At 38.6% G+C, this 27,848-nt stretch overlaps 1 protein-coding gene across 1 annotated transcript; it reads left to right on the top strand.

The window, feature by feature from the left end:
- The first annotated feature begins 2,905 nt into the window (after positions 1-2,905).
- On the top strand, positions 2,906-27,561 carry LOC143032455 (putative transporter YwbF). The gene is made up of 7 exons (XM_076197262.1): positions 2,906-3,068; positions 3,240-3,407; positions 7,640-8,080; positions 10,987-11,258; positions 14,096-14,270; positions 20,787-21,026; positions 23,999-27,561. Exons 1-7 carry the CDS (start codon positions 3,062-3,064, stop codon positions 24,184-24,186), a joined length of 1,491 nt encoding a protein of 496 aa, XP_076053377.1. The 5' UTR covers positions 2,906-3,061; the 3' UTR covers positions 24,187-27,561.
- The last annotated feature ends 287 nt before the right edge of the window (positions 27,562-27,848 follow it).

Here is a 27,848-nt window from a genome sequence, read left to right on the forward strand (position 1 = left end):
ATTATCAGTTATTATGTTATTATTGTTATTGTTGTTGTTGTTATTATTATTATTATTATTGTTGTTGTTATTATTATTATTATTATTATTGTTATTATTATTGCTATTATTACTATTACTATTACTATTGATATTACTATTGATATTGATATTTGTTCATTTTATGTTTTTGTGTTGTTTTGTTAGTGTAATAATATTAAATTTTAATGAAGATTTTAATTATCTTGCCTGAACTCTTGTCATTCGTCCAAACTGCTCACGGCCATAACTTTTTTCTTTCATGTCGCGACTAGCCTGGCCCAAGGTCTAAATATACAGGTCAGACCGTTTGAATTCTTCTGCGCAGCTTCTGACGTCATTAGGCTGGGTCCATTTTCTCTTTGTGAAACACTGAAGAAAACTGTGAAACGCCAAGGAAGACAGGAACTATAATATTTTATATATATATATATTATATATCATATATATTCATATATATAGACAGGAACTATAATATTTTATATAATATTTGTCAGAATATAATTAATTGCGTGGAGCGGTGCGAGCGAAGGCAGCAGCCTATTCGAACGACGGACCAGCTTCAACTGACAGCTATAGGACCCCTGAACCCCACTTTGAACAGCCAGGTGACGTTCACGGGCCCGCTGCGCCAACTCCCTCGAAATTCGGTCGGAAGTGGTTAGACCTTATATTCTTATATCTTGGCCTGGCCCATAGGTGAATCGTGACAACCAGTACAGACAAAAATTGAATAGATCTATAACAATTGCTTTCACAAAAAAAAGTAGTAAAATAAACATAAGGAAAAATCAAATTATGCATTGGAAGTAGCACTATGATATGAGAAACCTAAATAAGACTCCTGATTTGCGCTGTGAGTTGAGAACTGAAAAAATCTGACCTTTGAAATTATCTTTTGTTAGTAAGGGGAGTCTTTCTATAGTTTAATACTCGTGTGATAGGAGTTGATTTTACAGGAGCCAGAGTGTCTGATTTGATATATGATTTGATATATGAGAAAAGGGAAAACTGATGTCGAGGACATAGGATATAAGATATATGAGGACATTGAGAGATCTAACAGAGAATATTGGAGTGGTCATTGATGATAAATTTGTATTCTCCGACCATCTAGATGAAAAATTAACAAGGCTAACAAAATTGTGGGAATCATACGAAGGACCTTTATACATCTAGATTTGGACACATTCAAGATACTTTTTATATCTTTGGTAAGACCACATCTTGAGTACGCAAACCAGGTGTGGTGTCCACATCTGGTGAAGGATATTGATGCAGTGGAGCACGTTCAGCGCAGAGCTACAAAGCTGGTGCCTTGCCTAAAGGGGATGTCATAAGAAGAAAGACTGAGAACATTAGAATTACCTACACTGGCATATAGAAGATCCCAAGGTGACCTCATTGAAACTTACAAGTGAAACTTACAGTGAATGCACCGAGGGATTGTTCAGGATGAGGGAAGACACCATCACTAGAGGGAATAAAAAAAAATTAAAACAAGAGCTCGGCTAAATACCAGGAAGTACTCATGGAATGATCTGCTAGAATCAATTGTAAGTGTTGGCTCGATTACACTTTTTGAATCCAGACTGGACAAGTATTGGAAAAACCAAGAGCAAAAATATAACTATCGAGCCAAAATAACCACCACACGCAGCCAAAGAGAATGTACTGAGGCTGCAGCATTGGAGTCACAGGCTCATTAGTGCCTCTTCCAGAAATTCGTCCATTAAGTCCATGTTAGCCTGATTTGAGACACTATTAATTTGCGGCATTTATTTATGAGGGTTCAAAATACTCAGAACGATAGGAGCTATCCAATGACATAGATAAGAAATGCATATGTGAGACTAATAAATAACTATATGTTTACAGTTTTCCCTTAAAATCCGTCTCCAATCTGAGTGCCTAGTGGGAAGCTGGGCATTGCCCGGCAACGCCCGGTAGCGACCGGTGGTTTCACATGGTGTCCGGGCGTTGTGTAAGCCTGTTTTTTCAGTTCCAATGGTTCATATCATATGAATGATTCGTCTACTAGTGAATTCACGAAAATAATCGTTGAATTGAGAGGGAGAAACGACACACAAAGCGGAAAATCCTTTGCTGAACTTAGCACCCGGACCGTGGGGGCAATGCCCAGCAACGCCCGGCGAATTCCTATGGTGCCCGTTTCTCATTCTAAATTCAACTATTTTTTCGTGAATTCACTAGTAAATGAATCATACACATGATATGAACCATTGGAACTGAAAAAATAGGCTGACACAACGCCCGGGCACCATAGGAATTCGCCGGGCGTTGCTGGGCATTGCCCCCACGGTCCGGGCGCTAAATTCAGCAAAGGATTTTCCGCATTGTGCGTCGTTTCTCCTCCAATATTCAACGATTTTTTTCGTGAATTCACTAGTAGACGAATCATTCATATTATATGAACCATTGAAACTGATAAAATAGGCTTACACAACGCCCGGACACCATAGGAATTCGCCGGGCGTTGCTGGGCATTGCCCCACGGTCCGGGCGCTAAATTCAGCAAAGGATTTTCCGCATTGTGCGTCGTTCTCCTTCTAAATTCAACAATTTTTTCGTGAATTCACTAGTAGACGAATCATTCACATGATTATGAACCAAACTGAAAAAACAGGCTTACACAACGCCCGGGCACCATAGGAAATCGCCGGTCGCTACCGGGCGTTGCCGGGCGTTTTTTTAGTATGACCGAATTAATACAAGGATACTTCTGTGATATTACAACGTTCATATTGAAAGCAGGGACTTGTCAAACCCTGCAAAATACAGTTACTACACAAAGCATCGTGTGTTGTTGTGAATATTGTAATCGTTATTTCAATTCTAACATAATCTTGAAACAAAATTTCACCCGATTCAGTGAAAAATGTTTGGTTTTAATGAGCGACTCGCGAGTCTGAACGTCACAAGCATATTGATGCAATCAGCTGTTTACATGCGTGGCATAAGTAAACGTGTGTAACTCCTGTGCAATGTTGAATGTAGTGAGTGATACATTGATAAGATAAATATGGAAGGTGAGAAGCAATTCTTGACTGTTCATTAATCGAATCGTTTTCCAGATAAGGTTAATGACCCCTAGTGATGAAACTATATATGAAATTTCATATCTTTAATAGCAATTGACAATAATAATCGAAATGCATGTGAGTGCATGCAAGCTTTCACAAAATTTTCTTTGTTTAAAGGTTCAAGTGTACAGCTACTCCTGGAAGAAACCCAATCTAGAGTCAATAATGAAGAATGTGGAAAATCATTGGAGACATGTGGTGAAACTATAGCAAGAAAATGCATGAGTATTCACCCGAGAAGTAGACTGTTCAACGTCAAGATGCATTATTTGTTTAGAACTATGGGTTGGTATGAGTACAAGTTTTTTCAGGGATCACAGGGCTGGACAGAACCTAAGTCTAATTTCATGTCATCATTCTGTTCACCAAATTGGATTTGGTTTAAGAAAGGAATAAAGTAGAGGGAGAATGCCATTATGATTATTTATTTAATTTGTGAAGTTTGTTGATGGAAATTATAACTATCTTGGTTAATGCCAGATAAGGTTATTCAAATGGGAAGAAAGTTTGATTTCCAGGGAGAGAGCTAGGGGAGGAAGTATCTAGCCACAGGTTGATAGCTACCTGGATACTGGCAACTCAGTTTGCTCCTCCACCTCTCTTGTGTTAAACATAAAAGATGAAATTACCAACAATCCTCTGTATATTGAAGAAAAGGTAATTCAAAATTTGTCATAGAATACAGTAGATTGTTAGTAATTTATTATGCTGAATGTGGCAAAATAAATATTTGACTATCCCATTTACATTCTGCAAATTTTCAGAAGTGTACACCTATGCAATATAACATTAGAAAATTAAATATTGATTTTGTGAATTATAATATATCCAAATGATATGTTTTCCTTGGTGGAAATCGATAACAAAAGGTTGATAAAAGCAATACACTCATGAACGAAGCCACTGGGGCTGCTTGAGATGCTGTCTATGTTTTGACAGATGTGGTGGTTGAAGAAATTAAAGTATGATCAATTTGTCTATATTAACCTAGCCTAACCTAACCTGCATTTAGGAATGTGATACCTGTAACTCTATAGGTCATCGAGGATGTTGTCGTCGTCGTTAGTGATGTTGTCAATAGATTTTGGTATCTAATTATACTGTGGGGTGTGCAGGAGTTGCATAGCTATAAGAAATGCATTAATCTCAGCTCCATAGCACTGTTTTAAGAATGCATACCATGTGTGGTACCAACGGAAGTACTGAGGGCGTATTCCATATCCTGTGGTCATGGCTTTGTTCTTTAGTGCATTTGCTTTTACTGGGACTGAACAAACATAATGGCATCTTGATCCTATGGTCACAGCTTTGTTCAGTAGTGTATTGGCTTTTAGCAGTTTTTTTTATTTGTGCCAAGAAAAATGTATACAGGTAGTCGTCGACTTACGACCTATGCGACTGATTGACTTTACGACCACGAGATAGTGCAATAATATTTAACATTTAATAGAGTAATAGAATTGCAATGTTATGTCTGGCAGCGCAGAACAATTACTCCGCACGCCGCGAGACGCTGGTACGATAGTTTTGGCAGGCTGCCGACAGCGTCAGCATCCCAGCCAGCTAAATATTCTTTCAATTTTTTGTTTGAAGTAAAATCTTTCCTAATTTTGCATTGCATTTTGTATTTTTGTATTTCTATATGTTTTGCAATTAATAAAATGTAACAATATTTTCTTATGCCTAGGCTAGTTTGTCGATAACAGTATGTTCAGTACAGTACGTTATACGTAAACGGAAAGAATGTGTTTTGAAATAAAAAAAATTCCTAATTTTGCCTCGCATTTTGTATTTTTATATGTTTTGCAATTAATAAAATGTAACAGTAAAACTTTTATGCCTAGTCTGTTGTCGATAACAATATGTTCGGTACATTATTTTGTATTTTTATGTTTTGCGATTAATAAAATGTAACAGGAAACTTTGTTTATGCCTAGTCTGTTGTCGAAAACAATATTTTCGGTACAGTACGTAAACGAAAAGAATGTGCTTTGAAATAAAAAAAAATGTCCGAATTTTGCCTTGATATGATTTTATTGTAACCAACAAAAAAGTATTTGTAGGTCAAAGATAACAGGACGTTATTCAGTATGCGTAGGCCTAGGCTACGTTTCCTAACAAAAATTATAAAAAAGTTAATGAATATTAAACAATGTAGCTCAAAGATAATAAGATTTTATTCAGTATGCATATGTTTCTTAAAGAAAGTCTGATGGTAAAATAATGAAAAGGTTAGAAAATACTTGTACAGTATTAAATATCATGGGTTAAAGATGATAGGATTTTATTCAGTATGCTTATGCCTAGGCTACGTTTCCCAAAGAAAATCAGATAAAATTATAAACTTTTTGGTTAAGAAATACTATACAACATAGTTCAAAGATGCTAAAATTATTTCAGTATGCTAAATATGATATACAATATATATATACAGTAACAAAAATATTTAAAGGGTAATATATACTGTATATATATATATATAAAGACCGACTTGCGTCCAGATCGACTTACGACCTGTCTGTCGGAACCGAACTCGGTCGTAAGTCGACGACTACCTGTATTATGTTGTGTTATAATTTACAAAATTTATATTTAATTTTTTTATGCTATTTTGCATAGATGTGCATTCTGAAAAAATTTCATTCATTGAAATGAAAGTAATGTTTGAATCTGAATTATTTTGATGGAATAGATTGTTAGTAATTTATTTTGCTGTCTTTAAAAGCAAAGGGGTGAGGAGGCAAATAGGATATCTGGACACGTTACTGTTGGACAGGTAGTGCATTACTGCTGGACAGGTAGTGCATTACCACTGGACAGGTAGTGCGTTACCGCTGGACAGGTAGTGCGTTACCGCTGGACAGGTAGTCCATTACTGAAAAACCTCGGGTGCATTTCCATGTTTGAGATGAGGTGTCTGTGTGTTTGAGATGAGGTGTCTGAGAAGTATGATGGGGTTACTAGACTAGATAGAGTGAGAAATATGGAGGTGAGGAGAAGAACGGGGGTGGAAAGGAAGTTGGGAGATAAGGTTGTTGAAAGAGTATTAGGATGGTTTGGACACATGGAAAGAATGAATGAAGAAAGACTAGTAAAAGAGGTATGGAAGGCAGATGTGGAAGGAGTGAACATGAGGGGATGTCCTAGGATGAGGTGGATGGATGGAGTGAAGGGGGAAGAGGGGAATGTCTGTTGAGGAAGGATGGGAGAGGACAGAAGACAGGGGTGAATGGAGAATGGTTGTATATGGATGATGTTGTGATGCATGAGGTGGAATGGGCGGGGGGATGGGGGGTGAGGTAGTATGTGTGAGCAAAATTTGACGCAGCCCGAAGGGATTTCTCCCCATCTCCTTTTATGCATGGGGGGATGGAGAGGGGGGGTCGCCGATTTAATGAAGCGGCCTTGCTGTGGATGTGCTGTGTCTGGCGACACTGCTTCTGACCCAGGGCAATGGACAAGGTGCAGGGATGACCCGTCATCCAGGAGGTGCTAAGATAAGAGGGAAGGTGGAGGGGTGTGGAGTGTATTCAGGGATGGAATGGGTGGGAATGATTTTATGCCTTTTCCTTTTTGGCTACCTCCCTTGTAAGGGGGAAAAAGCCTTGGTATATGTATGTATGTATGTATGTATGCATTTCCATCAATGTATTGCCGATTTTAATTTCCTTGGAGCGGTCTGTATTACTGTGTTTGTGTATATGTAGGCATCATGAGGTGTGAGTAGGTATATGAGGATGCTGGCATTGTCATCATTATTATATTTATTTTGTAGTTGTAGCCAAGTGACCCCCATATTCTGTGAACTGGCTTGATCACATTAATATTCACAGTGAAAGAGAATGAGTAGTACAGCTGTAACTTTATGTCTTATAAGGTGAGTATTGTGATAGATCATCGAATCATTGTACATCAGGCAGCTGATGCTGCCTGAGAGAATTTGACTCAAATTGAAAAAGTTCAAGTAAGAAACATAACTAAATGGTACACAGTATGGCTCCCAACAGTTGGCAAAACAAACTTAAAGTTGGCCCCTGCACTCATTGTGATGAAAGAATGGTAGAGGAAATATTTTTGCATGATTCTACAGAGCAGTGAATATGGAATTTTTTATTTTTTATTGTGATTTCCTTGGAAGTTAGATATGGTCACTGGGACCAGTGACACATACCTGCTAGTAGTAGTCCTGCAAGATGAGTATCAGAATAACTTATCTGCTGTCAATTTTCAAAACCTGTGAACACTCACCTGTGGCTGGAAATGTAACCTCAATGGGCTAGGTTACAAGTGTAAGGTAGTATATATATAAAAAATGTTTTAATATGAACACTTACTAGTTCTTGTTGCAACCATAATTATTAGCAAATGGGTAAAGACAGAATTGGTATGTTGGAGGATCCCACTCAGTTTTTTTTAGATTATTTTCAACATTTAATATCCCAAATCATAAGAGCTTCAACTTCCAATGTTTTGTATTTAGGATCCATAGTATGATTGATTTTTGTAATCCATTTCAGGAGTTGCCCCTCTCAATATCTTCATGTCACTAATCATGCGGCAGCGTGGGATGTCTCCTGAGAGTGTTGGCCTGGTCTCCTCTTCTCTGCATGCTTTTAGTGTTATCACTGGAACTTCCTTCGTAACATTGGCAGATCATCTCAAGAAACATCAGATTTTCTTCTTTACAAGTCTTTGTGTTACACCAGTAGCAATGTCTGCCATATACTGGACACCTCATGTTTTGCATAAAGACATTGATGGTGTAGATAATATGCCAGCTCCCATAGCTGAAGCAAAGAAAGATGCAGTAACAGAAGTGCTTAAAGCAGCAGAAGTACCATTTTCCCAACTGACAACACTTCCTTTGTTTTGGTTCATTGTTGTCAATATGTTGCTAATTCAGATAAGTTCCTTTGTTTCAAGCAATCTCACCGATAGTGTCTGCTATGCAGTACTTGGTAAGTTAAACCTTGTTTTATATAATTTGAAAATTCATGTCTTTTTTACAATATTTATCTAAATGCATCTGCTTATTTTCATATACTGGAGGGAATGTGTGAAATACTATCTTCTCTTCTCCATGGATCAAACTTCAATCTATATATGTATACCAAGGGCTTCTTCCTTATAAAGGAGGTAGCGAAGTCAAATGTACATGCCCACTCCCACCCATTCCACTCCCATCAACCACCCTTGCTTCCCTCTTATCTTAGCTCCTCATGGATGAAATGTCATCCCTGTCTCCTACCCACCTCCTGGGTCATAAGCAGTGCAGCAAGACACAGCAGGGCCACTTCTCTTACATGGCAACCCTGCACATCCCCTCATGGGGAGAAATCACATTGGATTGTGTCAAAATATCATCCATACACATCCTTTCTCCATTCACCCCTTTCTCCTGCCTTCTCCCTTCCCTGCTGAACAGACATTCCCCTCTTGCTCAAAGCCCCTTTCACCCCATCCATCCAACTCATCCTCAGTAGCCCCCTTAAGTTCACTCCCACCCCTGTGTTTTTCACACCTCTTTTGCTAATCTTTCTTCACGTATTCTTTCCATGTGTCAAAACCATCCCAATAACCTTTCATCAGCCCAATCTGCCAGCTCCCTTTCCACCCCTGCTTTCCTCCTCGCTGCCTCATTTCTCACCCTATCCAGCCTTGTAACCCCTACCATACCTCTCAGGCATTTTATCTCAAATGACAGGATCTCAAACTGTATACTTTAGAATGTAGGGAACAGCTAGCAGACAAGGTTCACAATCATATATTCATATGTTTGTTTAAAGTAGGCATAGTGCCACTAGATTATAAAAAGATAAATGTGGCACCAATTCACAAAGATGGAAGTAAGGGGACTGCTAGATTATAGGCCAGTATCACTGACCAGCACAATAATGAAATCATGTGAAAGGATTGTGAAAGATTGATAGAAGATTGATAGACCAAATATCTTGAGATGAACATTCTGATAGACATTCAATCTGGCTTCATATCAGAAGATCGTGTGTGTCAAAAACTTTCAACCTTCTACTTGAGAGTGGTTGATGCGCTGCAAGAGAGAGAGGGATGGGTGGACTGTGTACCTGGACCTAGAGAACGCTTTTGATAAGACACCTTACAGTCAACTAATGTGGAAACTGGAGGACTAAGAGGCACACTACTAGAATGGATGAAAGATTTTTTGGAGGGAAGGTACATGAGGACCGTAGTAAAAGATAAGATGTCAAGATGAAGAACAGTAATGAGTGGAGTTCCACAAAGTTCAGTGTTTGAATCCATAATGTTTCTTGTATATACCAATGACATGGAAGGTAAACAAACTATGCCAACATGTTTGCAGATGACACAAAAATCATGAGAAGGGTAAAAAATTGAGGACTATAGACAAAAAATAAAAAATAAAAATAAAAACACTATTTTTGCATAGAGCTGAAAATGGGAAATGAAGTTCAATAGTAAAAAAATACAAAGTACTGGAAATGTCCAATAGCAGCAAAAAACACCCTTAGACTATTCCATGGGAAGTGAACATGAACCCATTATAAAAGGAAAAGAGGAGAAAGATTTGGTTTCTATTTTCTATTTCTGCTTCACTCTCTTGTTTCTTATTCATTTTTCCATGATCACAGCAACAATACAGGGCGAGGAATCAAAATTGTTGCATGGGTGAGACTGCCAGGAGTGACATCACCTTACTTTGACCTTTTCAAGGGTACTGGTGCCCTGTCCACTATCTTTTTGGGGTATGCTGGTGGGAGGAGTTGCCATATGTCTCCATAAACACTATTCTGTAGCAAAAAAACAAAATAGCTATAGAAATGTTGATGCTATTTCAGTATACAGAATATCTTTTATGCAGTGGGGTTGCCAGAAGTTGCCAATATTTTATCTATTTTATGCTGTAATAAAAAAAAATAGAAACGAAATACAGTTGTATAACTTTGAGTGTTGCCACTATCATAGAGATTCTTTTGAAATGTTTACCTAAATTAAATTCGCTCATGTACCAGAATTTTTTTAATGATCGCTGGTGACGCTCCCTTAAGACTTACTTCCAACTTGCTACCATCTGCTGCCCTTGTACATCTCGTTACCTTTTATCCACATTTGCTTGTTCTATTGCATACCTCCCCAAACTCTATCTCTAACTGCCTTAACCCCTTCTCTGACCATGTCACAAACACATTTTTGTCTATAAACAACAAGTGGCTCACCTTCCACTTCTCTCCAGTATCTCTAACCATCTTCATTCCCCTGCTTGTTACCCTTGCATTTATCTCCTCTATCACCCCATCTGTGTACACCCTGTATATGTAAATAGGGGGTCTAGGGATCTTTGAAGAGGAGGAGCAATTACTCATGGTTTTTTAATATTCATGGGGGGTCTTTGTCCCCTAACCTCCATGAATGTTAAAGGTTAACTCTTTAGGTATATCTATATGTAACAGGGTTAAGTTTTGTTTTACAGTGCACTTAGGTATACAATGAAAGAAAGAAATGAAGTAAAGTATCATTAGTTTTTTTATCTATAATTATTTTTTTAAGATAATAATATGATCTGTGGAAGCTCGCTGGCTGAGCGGGTTAGGGTGTCATTACTTGTGGCGAAGGTCAAGGTGAGGGCGGTTCGAATCCTGCCACCAGCAAAGTTGAACCAAGGGCATGGTTCATTAAATTCCACGCTACAAAGCCCTCTATGAGGGACACCATCTTAGCCTCCCGATAGGGGGGAGTGTGTGACGTTAAACCATATCATCATCATCATCATTATGATCTGTGAGGGGCACTATCCTAGCCTCCCGATAGGGGGGGGGGGAGTGTGTGATGTTAAACCATATCATAAACCATATCATTATGATTACAGGTAAGGATGGACACCTTTATGGTCAACAGAGACTCTTTGGTACCATTGGTTGGGGATACTGTGCCTTGATGACAGGCATACTCGTTGACTTGTATTCTGCAAATCTAAAACAGGATGACTACTTTCCTGCCTTCATGCTAGTCGTGATATTCTCAACTTTTGATTTATTTTTTGTTTTGCGTATGGAAATTCCAACACCTGAAGTAAAGAAGAATATAACAGTAAAGGAATTCATGTCTATTACATTAGCTCCAAGGAATATCATATTTTTTGTAAGTAGATCTCTCTGTATACCATGCATCCACTCCCACCTATTTCACTACCATCCATCACCCTTGTTTCCTTCTCATCTTAATTCCTTGTGGATGAAGCATCCCTGTCATCTACCCATTTCCAGAGTGAGAGACAATGGAGCAAGACACAGTACATCCACAGCAGGGTCTCTTCACTTACACGGCGACCTTCCCTCCAGCAGAAAATAGAGAAGATGGGAAGAAGTCCCTTTAGGCTGCATCAAAATATCCATACACAACCATTCTCCATTCATCTCTATCCTCTGCCTTCTCCCTTCCCTGTTCAACAGACATTCCTGCACAAAGCTCTTTTCACCCCATCCATCAGTCTCATCCCTGTGGTTTGTCATACATAGTAATAGCTCTGCTTTTTTATTCTCATTGTATTATTTGCTTATCTTCCTTCATTTTCCCTAAACCATGTCCCTGGCCTGTTTTTGCAACCTCACTTTTTCTTAAACCAGTCCTGTTTGTGCTTCTTCCTTCCACTAATCTTTGATACATGTTTGTTCACTCCCAGGTTGTAAATGTCAAGATTTCCTGTTTCCTCATTATTCCTGTGGTATTCATGAATTACTTCCAAACCACCTTTTCAAAGAATTTCTGCAACCCTGAGTAATCTGCCTTTTCTAACTTGAATCTTCCTTACCTGTGTGATTCATTCCTTGGCTCAATTTTCAAATCCTCCAGCTGAAATTCAGTTGTTGCATGGTCATTTTTTTTTATTTTTTTTATAGGGCAAAGGTAGTTCAAGGACCCAATGATATCTGGCTCTTTGGTTTGTAACAGATGTAATTTTGTGAGAATGTAATCTCTTACCTGGATCATTTCTTTAAACCACTGGGTCATTGTGAATCAATGTCTTTCCTATAATTAACATAGTATTTCCCTAGGAATCTACTTTGCCATTTGCTTACCATTCCTTCCAATTGACCTCATTGCAATTAAAATCTCAAATAAAGACTAAATTATTACTTTGTTCTATAGTTTTCTTAAAGAGAAGAGTTGTGTCCAACATTTCTTGATATTCAACTTTATTCCAAGCTCTTTTCTTGGGCGGGGACATATGCCATAATTTGTCCTCAAATTGTTTATCTCCAACCTGGCAGATAGTAAGACATCTACATTAGGATAAGCTACTTTAAGTTTCATTGCAGGGTTCAATACTGCCCTACTATTTTTTTTAAACCATTTCTTCATATTCTGATTGATAATTCCTGTACCAACTTAATCTAAACATGTTGTCAATCCGATCTGTTCATTTGAGTCATTCTCCAGAATCATAGAGGTAATTTCCCTAGCCTTTTGCATCCTTTGTTCCAGGCATACCCTCCATGAGGTGATGTGGTATTCTTGCCAGCCAAAGAGTATAACACATCTAGTCATGTCAACTACATCAATGATAATATATATTTTTTTTATAACCTTTGCTATTCCTTCTTCTAGCGTATCAGTTTCTCTTCTTTGATGCTCTATGATCTCTTTATAGGTTACTGTAACCCCTTTATCATCATTTGCTGTTGACTTGGCCTCACATTTTTTTTCCATGGAATTGAGAAGACTTCTTTTGTTTTTTTTTAATATATATATATATATATATATATATATATATATATATATATATATATATATATATAGATATATGTATCTCTTTTGTCAATGTTTCATTTTTCCTTTTTTAGTTCATCAATCTCTGGTTGTTCAAGCTTTCCATCTTGAAGTTTTTTTTTTCTCCTCCTTGTTGTGTCCCTAGCACCACATTGGTAAATTTACTTGTTGGAATTACTCACCCTTGTTTGTTGGAAATCCTGGAAATCTTTCCCATGTAGTGTAAATATAACAAAAAGGACAACATTTTGTAATGTAAACAAACAAACAAAAAATTATCAAATGTTGCCTTTTGTTTTGTTGTCAGATATTAAGAAAAAAAAATCCCTCTTAGATTCTCTTTCAAAGTTGGAATCAACAATTTCATACCTCTACAGTGAATCTGGACTGCATTGCTTTCCCCCCTATAATGAGGAAATAGGAGAACAGGAATAGAAAATGAGTTGGCAGATAGGGCCAATGAAGGAACATTGGGATGGTTTGGGCACATGGAAAATGAAATGGATGGATGGCGTGAAAGGAGCTATCTTTGAGAGAGAAATTTGTGTTGAGTAAGGTATGGAAAGGGCAGGAGATGAATGAGAGTGGATAATGTTTGTATGTGGATGATATTTTGATGCATCCTGAAGGGATTTCCCCGTCTTTTCTATTTTTCACACGAAGGGACAAGGAGAGAGGGTCCCCATGTAAATGAATTGGCCCTGGTGTGGATATGCTGTGTTGTGCTGCATTACTTCTGACCCAAACAGTGGGCAAGAGAGAGGGATGACTCTTCATCCACAAGGAGCTGAGACGAGAGGAAAACAGTGGGTGGTGGATGGGAGCGGAATGAGTGGCAGTGGGTGCATGCCTTGACTGATTACTTCTCTTATAAGGGGAAACTGGCCCTTCATATGTGAAAAGGTAGAATATTTTAGTGACTTAAATGGCATCTCTATGGATCAGCATTGCACAACACATTCTTTAATGATTGTAAGTTAATCTCTGCTCAAAGAAGAATGCTGATTACTTTTAAATTCTACAATCATTGTTCTGCTGCCCTCCTTAGATCTTTTTTTATCTCTGCTATGACCACCTTTATTTTTGCTGTCATGTCTTCAGTGGCAGAAGTGTTGCCTATTACTGATGGAATATGAAATACCCTAGTCTTACTAAAGTATTGCAAGTTGTAAATTGGATTTCATAATTAGATTTTTTCAAATTTTCAGGTAACTTCAATCATTCTTGGTGCTTCTATCACAATGCATGGAACTTTCCATTCATTATATGTAGAAGATGTTGCAAAAAAATGGGATCCTGACTTCCCAGCACTCAGAACTTTGCAAGGACTTATTATTGCTATCCAGTGCTTCCTAGGGGAAATACCAGTCTTTACATTTGCAGGTTTGTTGATTCTTTAACATTTCCTTTTAGAAATATCTTGGCAAGATCACTTAGATCTTCCATTTATCACTGCAGTAAACGATTTGCCTCAGTTCTGTATGTCTTGAATAGTATTATGGAGAGTGATTAAAGAACTGAATCATAGAATAAAGATGAAATAAACAAGGCCAAGGAGACACCAAAAATATCTTGTTTCAGGAAGTGGCTTACCTTTTCTTACTTAAAATCTGTGCCAGTCTGTTATAACATCATTGTAACTGTACTTGTTTGACTGTTGCACTGAGTGTTGAACTGCAATACCTGGTCAGGCATATATATGGTGATATTGCTATAATGTGATATTTGTGATTGACAGTCACCGGAACAGAGTAAAATACCTAATGTTTGTTATAGTAGAAACATGTGCCTTGAAAGTTGGTAGTGGCCCTAGGGTTCTTCTGGATATTTTTTCAGAAGAAATGCTATGTGGGTGAGAGGATGATGAAATATTCTATGTTCAGTATGATGTAAGTTAGGAATGGGACAGCTAGACCCAAATATATTTTGTGTTTGTATTGTTTTAGTTAGGTATTGATCCAGCTGAAAGTGGGAAGAGATAACTAGGGTAAATCACCTTGGTGTTTCAGGTTTAGTGATTTCTTTATTTTTCATGCAGATGAATATATTGTCAATGTAATAAATGTACAGTCGTACCTCGGTACTCGACCTTCTCTATACTCGACCAAATCGGTGCTCGACCAAAAAATTCGAGTAGAAAATGCATCGGACCTCGAACAGATTTTCGGTACTCGACTAGCTCGAACAGCGGGTAAGCGTCAGTTCGACTCAGACCGCCAGCGGAGTAAGACGTACGCAGTTTGTTCGAGTATTTCTTCCCAGATTTAAACTTTTTCGTGTTGCTCTAGCCCTTAATAATGGGTCCAAAAAAAGACAGTGATAAGGGGAAAATTGGTTTCGTTGTTCGAACAAATCGGTGCTCTCCCACCACCTCAGATGGGATTATGGTCGAGTACCGAGGTACGACTGTATAAGGAGGGTTGGTCGTTTCTTAGAGACTGTGCGTCAATTGTCTATGTATTAAATTCCAAAGACTTCTTCCCCCTTATAAAGGAGGTAGCCAGCCAAGGCATGCATAAACCCCCACCCATCCAATTTGTCACTCATTTCTTTGACCCATATCTTAGCTCCTAATAGATGAGGAGTCATCCCCCCCATCCCCTCCCTACTTTGCATCACAGTATCATCTAGACACAGCTTTTCTCCACTCATCCGTATTTCTTGCCTTCTCTCTTCCTTGCTCAGTAGACATTCCCCTCTTACTCAACACCTCGACTACATTTTCTACCGTAATTTTATTTCCAGTAACCCAGTGAGACTAGCCTAAAAAATGCTTGAGGACACTTTTAAGGATAGAGGCCTGCTTTACAGTTTCTTCCTTACAGGAATATGGTGCAGAATTGTGATTACATGCAAGTTGAAAGAGAGGGGACAAAGCACATTGGTGTGATAATTCACTGAAGTGTTTTCAGATAAATTTTTGAAAGGCTGTGTATGTCACTGCTTCATCAAACACATGAAACTGGATGAGATGGCCTGTTTTGAGAATTGATTTTTGCAGATTTGTCAGTGATATTTTGTCTTTTGATTTTGCTATCAATGTCTGTTCAGAAATTATGCACAGAAATATTATAACCATTAAATTTTGGAAGACTAGGGGAATCCTTAATTACCGGTATTTGATTCATATTTGTGGTTGGAGGTGTTGACTGGGACATTGTCACTATCTGTGCTAGCAGGAATTTAATTTTCTGAGGAGGTTTTGGGATACCGATTTGAGCATGTGTGATTGTAGACATACACTATGTGGGTGCACAAATTATGAATTGAAAGTTGGTATGAAATGCAAAGAAAATTTAAATTTACTATTTTTTTTTTTTTTTTTTTTTTTTTTAATGTTTGAAGTCCTGTGGTGGATGTCGATGCTGTAGAAAAGATAAGTTTTTTTTTTTTTTTTTTTTTTTATATATATATATATAAATGATATGAGATATAATCACAAGTGAGTGAATGTTAACACATTGGTAAGATAGACTGAATATCCCACTATCAGAGAAAAGAAAGGTATTTGAAGATATGTATATTGTGATCACTAAATGTGATCCTCTTCAGCGTGGTTTTACAGAGGGTGGGTTAACTTAAATATACTAAGAGGAGATACATAAAGGGGACATGGGGAAGCATTCTAGTGCATGGTCCATTTAAGCCCAAGTCGTGATGACCCTAAGGTTAAACTAAACTGACCCCAGGTCAAATGTTTGCACAACAGGTGGTAGATTCAGGTCTGGGTGGACAACTTGACATATAATATTGTTGACAGCCAAACTGGTAATGGTGTTGGGGGACCATGTCTATGAGATGTAATATTTTGTTATGATTTATGAAGGCGGGGGTTACTAGGCTGGATAGAGTGAGAAGCGAGGAGGTGAGGAGAGTGGGGGTAGAAAAGGAGTTGGGAGGTAGGGTTGATAAAAGAGTACAGTACTACCTCTCATTAACAGACATTAATCAGCTGTGTTTGTGGTGTTTTCGCTCTGTTTTCGGTGTTTTTGGTGCTGTTGTTTAGTGCTGTGAAATCACTATGCCACCCAAAAACCACTCCAAATCAATGGATTATTCACATCAACGGACACCGTTACCCCTCTTTTAGTCTGTTAATGAGAGGTAGTACTGTATTGGAATGGTTTGGATACATGGAAAGAATGAGTGACAAAAGATTAGTAAAAGAAGTGTAGAAAGCAGAGGTAGATGGAATGAATATGAAGGGGTGACCAAGGATGAGATGGATGGATGGGGTGAAAGGGGCATTGGGAAAGAGGGGGATGTCTGTTGAGGAAGGATGGGAGAAAACAGAAAATAGGGTGAGTGGAGAATGGTTGTGTGTGGATAATGCTGTGATGCATGGAAGGAATGGTGGGGGGAGGGTTAGGGAGTATGTATGAAGGATATTTTGATGCAGACCTAAGGGATTTCTCCACATCTCTTTTTCTACATGATGGGATGAAGAGGTGGGGGGGGGGGTTCCGATTCAATGAAGCAGCCTTGCTATGGATGTGCTGTGTTTTGCTGCATTGCTTCTAACCCAGGGCAGTGGGCAAGATGCAGGGATGACCCATCATCCAGGAAGAGCCAAGAAAAGAGGTAGGGAGGGGTGGTGAATGGGAGTGGAGTGTGTGGGGATGAAATGGGTGGGAGTGGATTTATGCCTTTTGACTTTGGCTACCTCCCTTATAAGGAGGGGGGGACCTTGGTGTATGCAAGTATGTATGATTTATTTAGAGTAAACTGTTTAAATGAGAGTAAATAGTTGTGATTTATTTGGAGCAAACTGTTTAAATGAGAAAGAAAAGGAGAAGGAGTACAAGAACCTGAGAGAAGTCTGGGAGAAGGTGAAGGATAGAGTAGAGGTAGGAGTGGAGGAGGAATGGGGGTGTTTCAAGGAGGGAGTAACAAGGTGTGTAAAGATGGCATATGGAACAAGGAGGATGGGAGTGAATAGAAGGAAGGGTAATGAGTGGTGGGATAATGAAGCAAAGAAGGTTGTAGAAAAGAAAAGAGCATTCACACACTGGTTGTAAAATAGGATGAGAGAGACATATGAGAGGTACGAATAAAAAAGAGAAGCAAAACGAGATAAAGAAGGGCAGATGTAAAATGGGGAGGAGTATTACAGAAAATTTTGAATGTAATAAGAAAAATATTTGGAAAGAAACTAAGAGAGGAAAGGGTGACGAATCAAGTAGAGAAGAAAAGGTAAAAGGTGTAGATGGAGAGACGATAATAGAAGAGGCTGAAGTAAGCAGAAGATGGGCAAAGTATTTTAGGGAGTTGCTAAAGGTTGAGGAGGATAGGGAGGGAACAGTGGTTGCAGTGGGAGGTGCTAAGAAAATGATAGTGATTAATGAGGAAAATAGGGTAGAAATAACAAAAGGCAGTTATTAAAATGATGAGAGCAGGTAAGGCACCTGGGTTAGATGGTTATCATCCAGAGTACCTGAAGAAAGGAAGTACAGTGATGATGGACTGGTTGGTGAGGTTGTTTAATATGTGTCTAAAGCCCACAAAAATATAGGGTTCATTAAAAAAAACACTTGATAGAAATATGTCTACAGTGGTCACATACAGCACAGCATATGACTAGTTGCAGCTTTTCTGTATGATGATTACACATATACCAAAGGTTTTCCCCCTTACAAGGGAGGTAGCCAAAAAACAAAAGCATAAAAACCACTCCCACTCATTACATCCCCAACATACTCCACTCCCCTCCACCCTCTTTTCTTGGCACCTCCTGGATGATGGGTCATCCCTGCATCTTGCCCACTGCCCTGGGTCAGGAGCAGTGTCACAAGACACAGCACATCCACCGCAAGGACGCTTCATTAAATTGGTGACCCCCTCTCCATCCCCTCATGCAGAAAAGGAGAAGACGTGGAGAAATCCCTTCGGGCTGCATCAATTTATTTCTCACACATACTCCCTCACCCCCCATCCCCCACCCATTCCCCCTCATGCATCACAGTATCATCCATACACAACCATTCTCCATTCACCCCATCTTCTGTCCTCTACCATCCTTCCTCAACAGACATTCCCCTCTTTCCCAATGCCCCATTTACCCCATCCATCCATTTCATCCTAGGTTGCCCTCTCATGTTCACTCTTTCCACCTCTGCCTTCCACACCTCTTTTACTAGTCTTTCTTCACTCATTCTTTCCATGTGTCCAAACCATCCCAATACTCTTTAATCAGCCCCATCTCCTAACTCCCTTACCACCCCAATTTTCCTCCTCACCTCCTCATTTCTCACTCTATTCACCCTAATAACCCCAATCATACTTCTCAGGCACCTCATCACAAACACATGCAAACTCCTCCTCTATTCCTCTCTTATGTTCCATGTTTCTGCCCTGTACAGTGCTGTCAACACAATCACTCCTTTATACAATCTCCTCTTAGCATCCATTCCCAAATGTCTATTTCTCATGGTTATAATTATAACAGCTCATGGTTATAATAATTTCACTTTCTAGATGTCTGTTCTGCTTGATGGCAAGGCAAGTTCTGGGACCCATGTTGAATGGTGACACTTGTTGACCGAGGAGAGGTCATATGGTCTGGTGTCTAACAGAAAAGCTGTATCCAAACACAAAGAAGAAAATAGCTGAACCTAATGAAGAAATATATGCTACTTGTAATAATGATAATGATACATACACCAATGGCTATTTCCCCCTTACAAGGGAGGTAGCCATAAAACAAAGGCATAAAATCCATTCCCACCCATTCCATCCCCACATACTCCACTTCTATTCACCCCCCTCCCTCCCTCTTATCTTGGCTCCTCCTGGATGACAGCTCATCCCCGCATCTTGCCCAGTGCCCTGGGTCAGCAGTGCAGCAAGACAGACCACATCTACAGCAAGGCCGCTTCATTTAATTGGCGTAGCCCCTCCTCCATCCCCTCATGCAGAAAAAGAGAAGATATGGAGAAATCCCTTTGGGCTACATCAAAATATCATTCACACATACTCCCTCACCCCCACCCATGCCATTCCATGCATCACTGCATCATTCATACACAACTATTCTCCATTCACCCATATCTTCAGTCTTCTCCCTTCCTTTCTCAACAGACATTCCCCTCTCTCCCAATGCCCCTTTTAACTCATCCATCCATCTCATCCAAGGTTGCCCCCTCATGTTCACTCCTACCTCTACCTTCCATACTCCTTCTACTAGTCTTTCTTCACTCATTCTTTTCCATGTATCTAAACCATCCCAATATTCTTTCATCAACCCCATATCCCAACTCCAATGATAATACATAATAATGTGAAAAGGATGAAGATAACATTTGTAACAGTCTCAATATCTTTACTGAGGTTACTTTGAAGGAAGTCATTTCAGTCAGTGTTTCTTTATCCTTAGTTAGAGTAGATAATTGTAGAATCATAGTTCAGTTCTTTCCATATTCACAAAATTATTAAAGCATTTCTGTTGTTTTTAGGGAATACATACACATAAATACATACATATATATACCAAGGCTCTTTCCCCTTACAAGGGAGGTAGCCAAAAAGGAAAAGGCATAAAATCATTCCCACCCATTCCATCCTTGAATACACTCCATACCCCTCCATCCTCCCTCTTATCTTAGCACCTCCCGGATGATGGGTCATCCCTGCACCTTGTCCACTGCCCTGCGTCAGAAGCAGTGTCGCAAGACACAGCACATCCACAGCAAGGCCACTTCATTAAATTGGGGATACAGATCGAATGAATTGTTTAGATAGCATAAGATATGGGTCATATTAGCCTGGAACCCTTTTTTTTTTTTTTTTTTTTTTTTTTGGGGGGGGGGAGGCTTTAGACAACAGCACTGCCTATTTTTAAATGAATTTGTGTTTTAATATGCAAATGTTTCCTTGTACTTAATTTTGACTCTTCAATTGCAGGTGACATAATACTTAAGATAGGTATTGTATGGTCATTTGTGGTTGTCCTCTTTACCCACTCCCTTCGATACTTCCTGTATTACATAATCACAAATCCATGGATCATTCTGCCAATAGAAGTTATCCATGGCATCTACTTTGGACTATGTAGAACTGCTCTTACATATTATGCCAGTATGATTGCACCTCCAGGAAAAAATGCTACTATGCTTGCTGTTCTCAAGATCAGCCAGGTTATAGGTAAGGAATGTTTTATGTGGAAGATCTATTTAGACAGAAATCAATGAGGTTAACCTGCATTTGATGGTCCTGTAGTAAGGTTAGAACTGAACAGATTTTACATGTGGCTAAAGATGATATATAAACTGTGTAGCATTTGTGTTGCATAATTAGAAATTATTACATTGGATTAGGTCGGTCTTGGGTCATGCAGGGGTCAAGTAGAGAATACAGGTGTGCTTCTCAGATTGTGACCAGCAACTGTACCATGTGGTTCTTACAATACTCCCCTCTAAAAGTTGCCATGGTTTCACAGGGCATTCTGCACATGCAGGGCTGGCCAAGGGCTATCTCCACTGGAGATATGTTGAGGTTATCCCAGATGTTCTCAATGAGCAGTGGCTGTAGTAATGTCTAGCATCAGTGGCAGTGGTCATGGTTGGCCATGTCCACTGGAGACATGTTAAGGTTATCCCAGATGGCTCAGTGAGCAGTAGCTGTAGTGATGTCTAAAATTGATGGCAGTGGTCATGGTTGGCCATGTCCACTGGAGACATGTTGAGGTTATCCCAGATGGCTCAGTGAGCAGTGACTGTAGTGATGTCTAAAATCGATGGCAGTGGTCATGGTTGGCCATGTCCATTGGAGACATGTTGAGGTTATCCCAGATGGCTCAGTGAGCAGTGGCTGTAGTGATGTCTAAAATCGATGGCAGTGGTCATGGTTGGCCATGTCCATTGGAGACATGTTGAGGTTATCCCAGATGGCTCAGTGAGCAGTGGCTGTAGTGATGTCTAAAATTGATGGCAGTGGTCATGGTTGGCCATGTCCACTGGAGACATGTTGAGGTTATTCCAGATGGCTCAGTGAGCAGTGACTGTAGTGATGTCAAAAATTGATGGCAGTGGTCATGGTTGGCCATGTCCACTGGAGACATGTTGAGGTTATCCCAGATGGCTCAGTGAGCAGTGGCCGTAGTGATGTCTAGCAGTGGCCATGGTTGGCTATCTCCACTGGAGACATGTTGAGGTTATCCCAGATGGCTCAGTGAGCAATGGCCGTAGTGATAGTAATATAGATGGCAGTGGCCATGGTTGGCTATCTCCACTGGAGATATGTTGAGGTTGTCCCAGATGGCTCAGTAAGCAGTGGGTATAGGGATGTCTAGCATTGATGGCAGTAGCCATAGTTGACAGTGATGCAGCTTGGAGAAGCATAGAGGTGGGTGCTGTTGTTGAGACCAGGTGGTTGTTGGTGTTGATTGCCAGTAAAATGTAATGAGTGGGAAATTCAGCACTGAGGAGTGGTGTCCTTATATCTGCCAGGACGAAGCTTCAGGAGTTGTGGCTACTTCCATAGGTAAGGTGCAGGAATTTGCACCTGTAAGTGGTGATGGTGATGTTGTTGGTGGTGGTGAACCTTATGCTGACATCCTTGGGGACTTGGCATAATGCTGCAGATGTAGGAGCAAGCACCAGTGTCGATGAGGAAACGATATTTGGAGGAACCACATCTGTTGGAGTGTGTTGATATTCCTGTTGGTTTCGTTGGCTTCAGGGGGTAGGGAGGTGAATGGACAGCATCTTGAGGTATACTGTTAATGTCCCCCACTGGCTGTTGGGAGAGTTGGAGTGGTGGTGGCAGCAATGGGAGATGGGTCCATGGTCCAATTCCAGGGTCACCAGTGTAGGGATGGGCTACAGTGAGAAGAAAAGAAGGTTAGTGTGAACTCTTCCTTTATTTGGATGGGTCAGAACTGAACTGATCTTATATGTGGGAGAAGCCAATACATATACCATGTGGGCAACATTTGTGGTGACTAATTAGGGATGATTACATTGGATCAGGTCAGCCTTGGGTCATGCAGGGGTCAGGCAGGGAATACATGTGTTCATGTCCGATCATGACCAGCATATCAGATGTGATGCCTGGGGCTCAATCATATCATGTGTTCCCCCCCCCTTTATTTTTTCCTCTCTCTTTCTTTCTGCAGTAATGTTCAACAATCTTTCCATCTTTCCACTTCAGTAGGGGTAACAACCAACAACTACTCTTACCTCTTCTTCTTGCCAGGCAATCAATCCATTGCCCCTTGTCTCTCTAACAAAATACATGTGGCCTTTAGGTAACCAGCAACAGTCTCCAGACTGTCCTATCAGATAATAACATAGAGACAGACATGTCCGAAGGATATGAAGGAATATTTTTCCATACAGATCCATGGACTCCTGGAACAACTTAGATGATATAGCCTAAGCTAGAACAATAAATAAATTTAAAACTAATAAGAGATAAAACCCCATGAAATTAGCTTTATCTCTGTAAGTTACAATTAAGTAGAATTAGGTAAATACAGTAAGGTAACAATAGCAGTGGGATGGGCGGATTGCTGTCTGTTTATGTACCAAAGGCTTTTTCTCCCATATAATTTGTTTCCCTTTTATCTTAGTACCTCATGGATGAAAGGTCATCTGTCTCCTACCCACTGCCTGGGTCAGAAGCAATGCAGCAAGACACAGCACATTCACACTATTATCTTCTTCTTTTTCTTTCTTCTTCTTTCTTCTTCTTCATTTTCTTCTTTTTCTTCTTCTTCTTTCTTCTTCTCCTTCTTCTTCCTCTTCATCTTCTCCTTCTTCTCCTTCTCCTTCTCCTTCTTCTTCTTCTTCTTCTTCTTCTCCTCCTCCTTCTTCTTCTTCTTCTTCTTCTTCTCCTTCTTCCTTATTCTTCTTCTTCCACCTTCACCTCCAGTGAAGATTAATAAGTGATTGTGGGTTGTAAGAAGATCACGCATGTTACAGTGATATTAACTACATAAAACTTGTGCTGTCACTACCTCCATCAAATTGTACTTGTTTGTGTTATTCTTATGATATATGAGAATTGTATGAAATGTTGAAATGAGGTAATTATGAGTATTGATAATGCAATATGCAGTTTCTATGTTTCAGCATTTCCATAATGAACAAAAAACATTATTTTTTTCCCTACAGGAAGGTCACTTGCTGGGATAACAGGTGGACTTCTGTGGTCAAAATTTGGAGGTCATGGTTTATATCTCATTGCTGGAATCTTCTTAGTGTTCTACAATATTATTTATATAACTCTAAGTTTTTTAAGAATAAAAGAAGGTACATGCACACAAGAAAAAGTGGAAGTAGTTGATTTGAAGACTGTGTAAGTAGTTCTGGTCTGTTAGACTACAGGTACCTTTATTTTGGGATTTATATATAATGTATATATATACTGTATATATGTATGTAGCCTATATGTGACATACAGGTACAGCACTAGCTTTCTGGATAATGATGGTGAGGAACCTCATAACCCACACAAAATTATGAGCATTAACTTGAAATTCTCATGGCCACCAGACTAGATTACTGGGTGACTTGGATTGTTTATGTCAGAGTGATAGAATGGAATCAGTTATCAGAGATCCTAATAATAGAGTAGGCACAATTGTTCCACAGAAAAAAAGATCCTAGAAAATGAGTATGATTATATTGGAGGGCTACTTCAAAGATTCAAGAAGTGCCATAGAATTTCTTTCAGTAAAGTGTTTGGACAAAAACAGTCTTCAAATCAAAAAGGGGCTACAGAGTAGGTTGATGAATATGCCAAGCTTCTAGTTGATGAGAACCTCAGTCCTGAACAGATATGTAATGTAGATTACCCCTATTCAAGAAAAATTAGTAATCCTGTAAGGTTTTGGAACCGAACTTTATGGAAAATTGGTGTTGTTACTTTATATATATATATATATATTTATATTTATATATATTAATAGAGAAATAAATGAGCTGTTAGATCAAATAATTGAACTGAAAAGTGAATGCAAAAGTATATATAAGGAGGTAGCCATATTAAGAAAAGCCAATGATGAAAACAATAGGGAAATAGAATGAAAAATGAAGATATGAATAGGAATGAGGTATTAAAGAAAGAGATGAAGGATCAAATACAGGCAGTGACTGAGAAAGTGGAAGAAAAGATTAAAGAAAACAACTTCCAAGAAATAAGAAACAGTGGAAGGTGGAACAGGAAAGTCAAAAATCATCTTTTAGGGAAATAGTGGAACAACAAGTGAAGGAAAATGCGAAGGAAATGGTAATCCAAGTGATTAAAGAGAAAGGAAATTTGGTTAGGGATACAGTGGACAAAAAAAGATGCATTGTGATCTATGGTATTAAAGAAAAGCATAATGTTCCTAGGTATCAGAGAGAAAGAGAGGAAAGGGAAATTGCTAAAGAGATTCTGAAGGAGATTCAAATGAAGGATCAAACCTTGGATAAAGAAATTGAGGAAACATATAGAATAGGTAGATACTCAAAAGAAAAGAAGTATAGGCCACAAAAAGTAAAACTTTAGTCACAAATGATAGCAGAGGAATTACTCTCCAGAACAGCAAAACTAGCAAACAGTGAAAACCACAAGAATGTATGGATAAAGAAAGAAGTGAGTGATGAAGAAAAAGAAAAGAAGCTTAGAAAGGAAGCAAATGAACAAAGTGAAAAAAGAACTGAGACTGAAAAGATTTTTTTTTTTTGGAAAGTGGTAGACCTGAGGCTGAGAAAATGGTATGTCACGAAAAGGGAAACAAAGCAGACAGAAAAAGATGAGAAGGAAAAAAATTAAAACTAGCCTATACCAACATAGATGGAATGATCTCAGGACTGAATTAACTAAATGATTACTTGGCATCAGAAAAACCGGACATAATGGGAATAGTAGAAACCAAACTAAAAGATAATATTCTGCCTAACACTGTGGGACAAGGACTATACAACTGCTGGATGAAGAATAGAAAGGAAAAACAAGGAGGGGGAGTACTATTTCTAACCAAGAAAGACTTTAAATGTGACAAATTTAACAGAAGGAAAAAACAATGTAGAATCAATTATGATAAAAGTAGAAAACAACCACATGAAAAGTAGAAAATTTGTAGTAGTGTATGTGCCTGGACAGAACATGATCATTCCAAATTTTTGGAAGATACTGAACATAACTAACTGATATACTCAAAGGAGGAAATACAGTAATTATGGGTGATTTTAACTCAAAAGAAATATGTTAGGAAGAAATGACAGTGAGGGATAGAGAGGATATATGGGGCAGCATACTACTCAATATGACCATTGAATACACAATGACTCAGTGGATAAAGGAAAATACCAGATACAGAAACAATGAGGAATCTTCGAGATTGGATTTAATACTTATGTCAGAACCTGAAATTGTGGACAGATTAGATTACAAAGTATCAATAGGAGTGACCATATACTAATAGAATTCAAACTAAAAGAGCAAAAAGGCCTAAGAAGAAAGGAGAAACATAGAATAGGAAGACCAATGTACATCAAAACGAACTTTGAGAAACTTAGAAAATTCTTTCGTAATGCAAACTGGAAAAAATTCTAAATGAAGAAACAAGGATGGAAGAGAAATGTAATATACTAAAAGAAATTCATAATGAGGCTGTGATCAAATATGTACCACAACAAAAGCAAGAAAGAACATACATAAAGAACTGGTACAACAAAAAATGTAGTGAAGCTATGGATAAAAGAGACAAAGCTTGGAAAAAATGGAGAGAAGGCAAAAAAACAAGCAAATGGCAAACATACATCAAACTAAGAAATGATTATGTAAAAATACACAAAGAAGAAAAGAGAGGAAACAAGGAAAATCCAACTAACTACAGACCAGTCTTCCTAACAAGCACAGTAGCTAAAATATGTGAAAAAGTGATCAAAAGTAGATGGGTTAAACACCTGGAAGAAAAATCTATACTAAACCCAAACCAATTTGGATTTAGATAAGGTCAATGAAAGCGGCATTTGATTACTTGGATGAAGAAATTATTAAACAAATATTAGTTACATTGATTAGACCAAAACTGGAATATGCAGCGACACTGTGGACACCCAGTACTATAAAGAATATAAGGAAACTAGAAAGAATACAAAGAGCAATGACAAAGTTGGCACCAGCTCTTTCCAAATTGACATACAAAGATTTTTGAAATTGGAACTACCAACTCTGGAGCAAAGAAGAGAAAGAGGTGATGTACTGACTATATTTAGAATCATGAAAGGAATGGAAATCCTTGATAGGAATGATTTACTAAAAATGACAATCGAAAAACGAGGTCATATGAGAAACTCAAAAAGGATAACTATAGAAGGGATCGGAAAAAGAATAGCGTCCCACACATAGTACTGGATATTTGGAATAACTTAGATAAAGAAGTTGTGTGTGCAAACACTGTTCTAGATTTTAAGAAAAAACTTGATGCTGAAAGATACAAAGACGGGTCACTATGAGCATAGCTCCCTTCCCGTGTAATACACCTAGGTAAATATATATATATATATATATAAATAAATGCATATATATTTATATATATATATATATATATACATACATACAGGTATATACATACATATACCAATGGATTTTTCCTCCTTACAGGGGAGGTACCCAAAAAACAAAGGCATAAAATCCACTCCTACCCATTCTATCCCCCCATATATATAAATATATATATATATATATATTAAATGTGTGTGTATATTCATATTTTTACATATATTTATATACTGTGTCTTCCTGCATTGCTTCTAACTCAGGGCAGTGGGTGGGATACAGGAATGTCCTGTCATCCATGAAAATCTAAGATGAGAGGGAGGAAAGGGTGGTGGATGGGAGTGGATACTTGCCTTTTGACTTGGGTACCTCCCTTGTGTAGAGATAGTGATATATATATGTATATACACATATTTGTATATATATACACAAATATGTAGATGAACCTAAGACTTGTTTGTTTATCAAATTCTA

Source organism: Oratosquilla oratoria, chromosome 13 (assembly GCF_046742065.1).
Source record: "Oratosquilla oratoria isolate Oo_2021 chromosome 13, ASM4674206v1, whole genome shotgun sequence".
Lineage (NCBI taxonomy): Eukaryota > Metazoa > Arthropoda > Malacostraca > Stomatopoda > Squillidae > Oratosquilla > Oratosquilla oratoria.

Excerpts from the sequence above, each read along its gene's own strand:
- LOC143032455 (XM_076197262.1), top strand. Across the intron at positions 11,259-14,095 it reads CAAGGAATATCATATTTTTT|GTAACTTCAATCATTCTTGG; the intron begins GTAAGTAGATCT and ends TCAAATTTTCAG. Across the intron at positions 14,271-20,786 it reads ACCAGTCTTTACATTTGCAG|GTGACATAATACTTAAGATA; the intron begins GTTTGTTGATTC and ends CTTCAATTGCAG.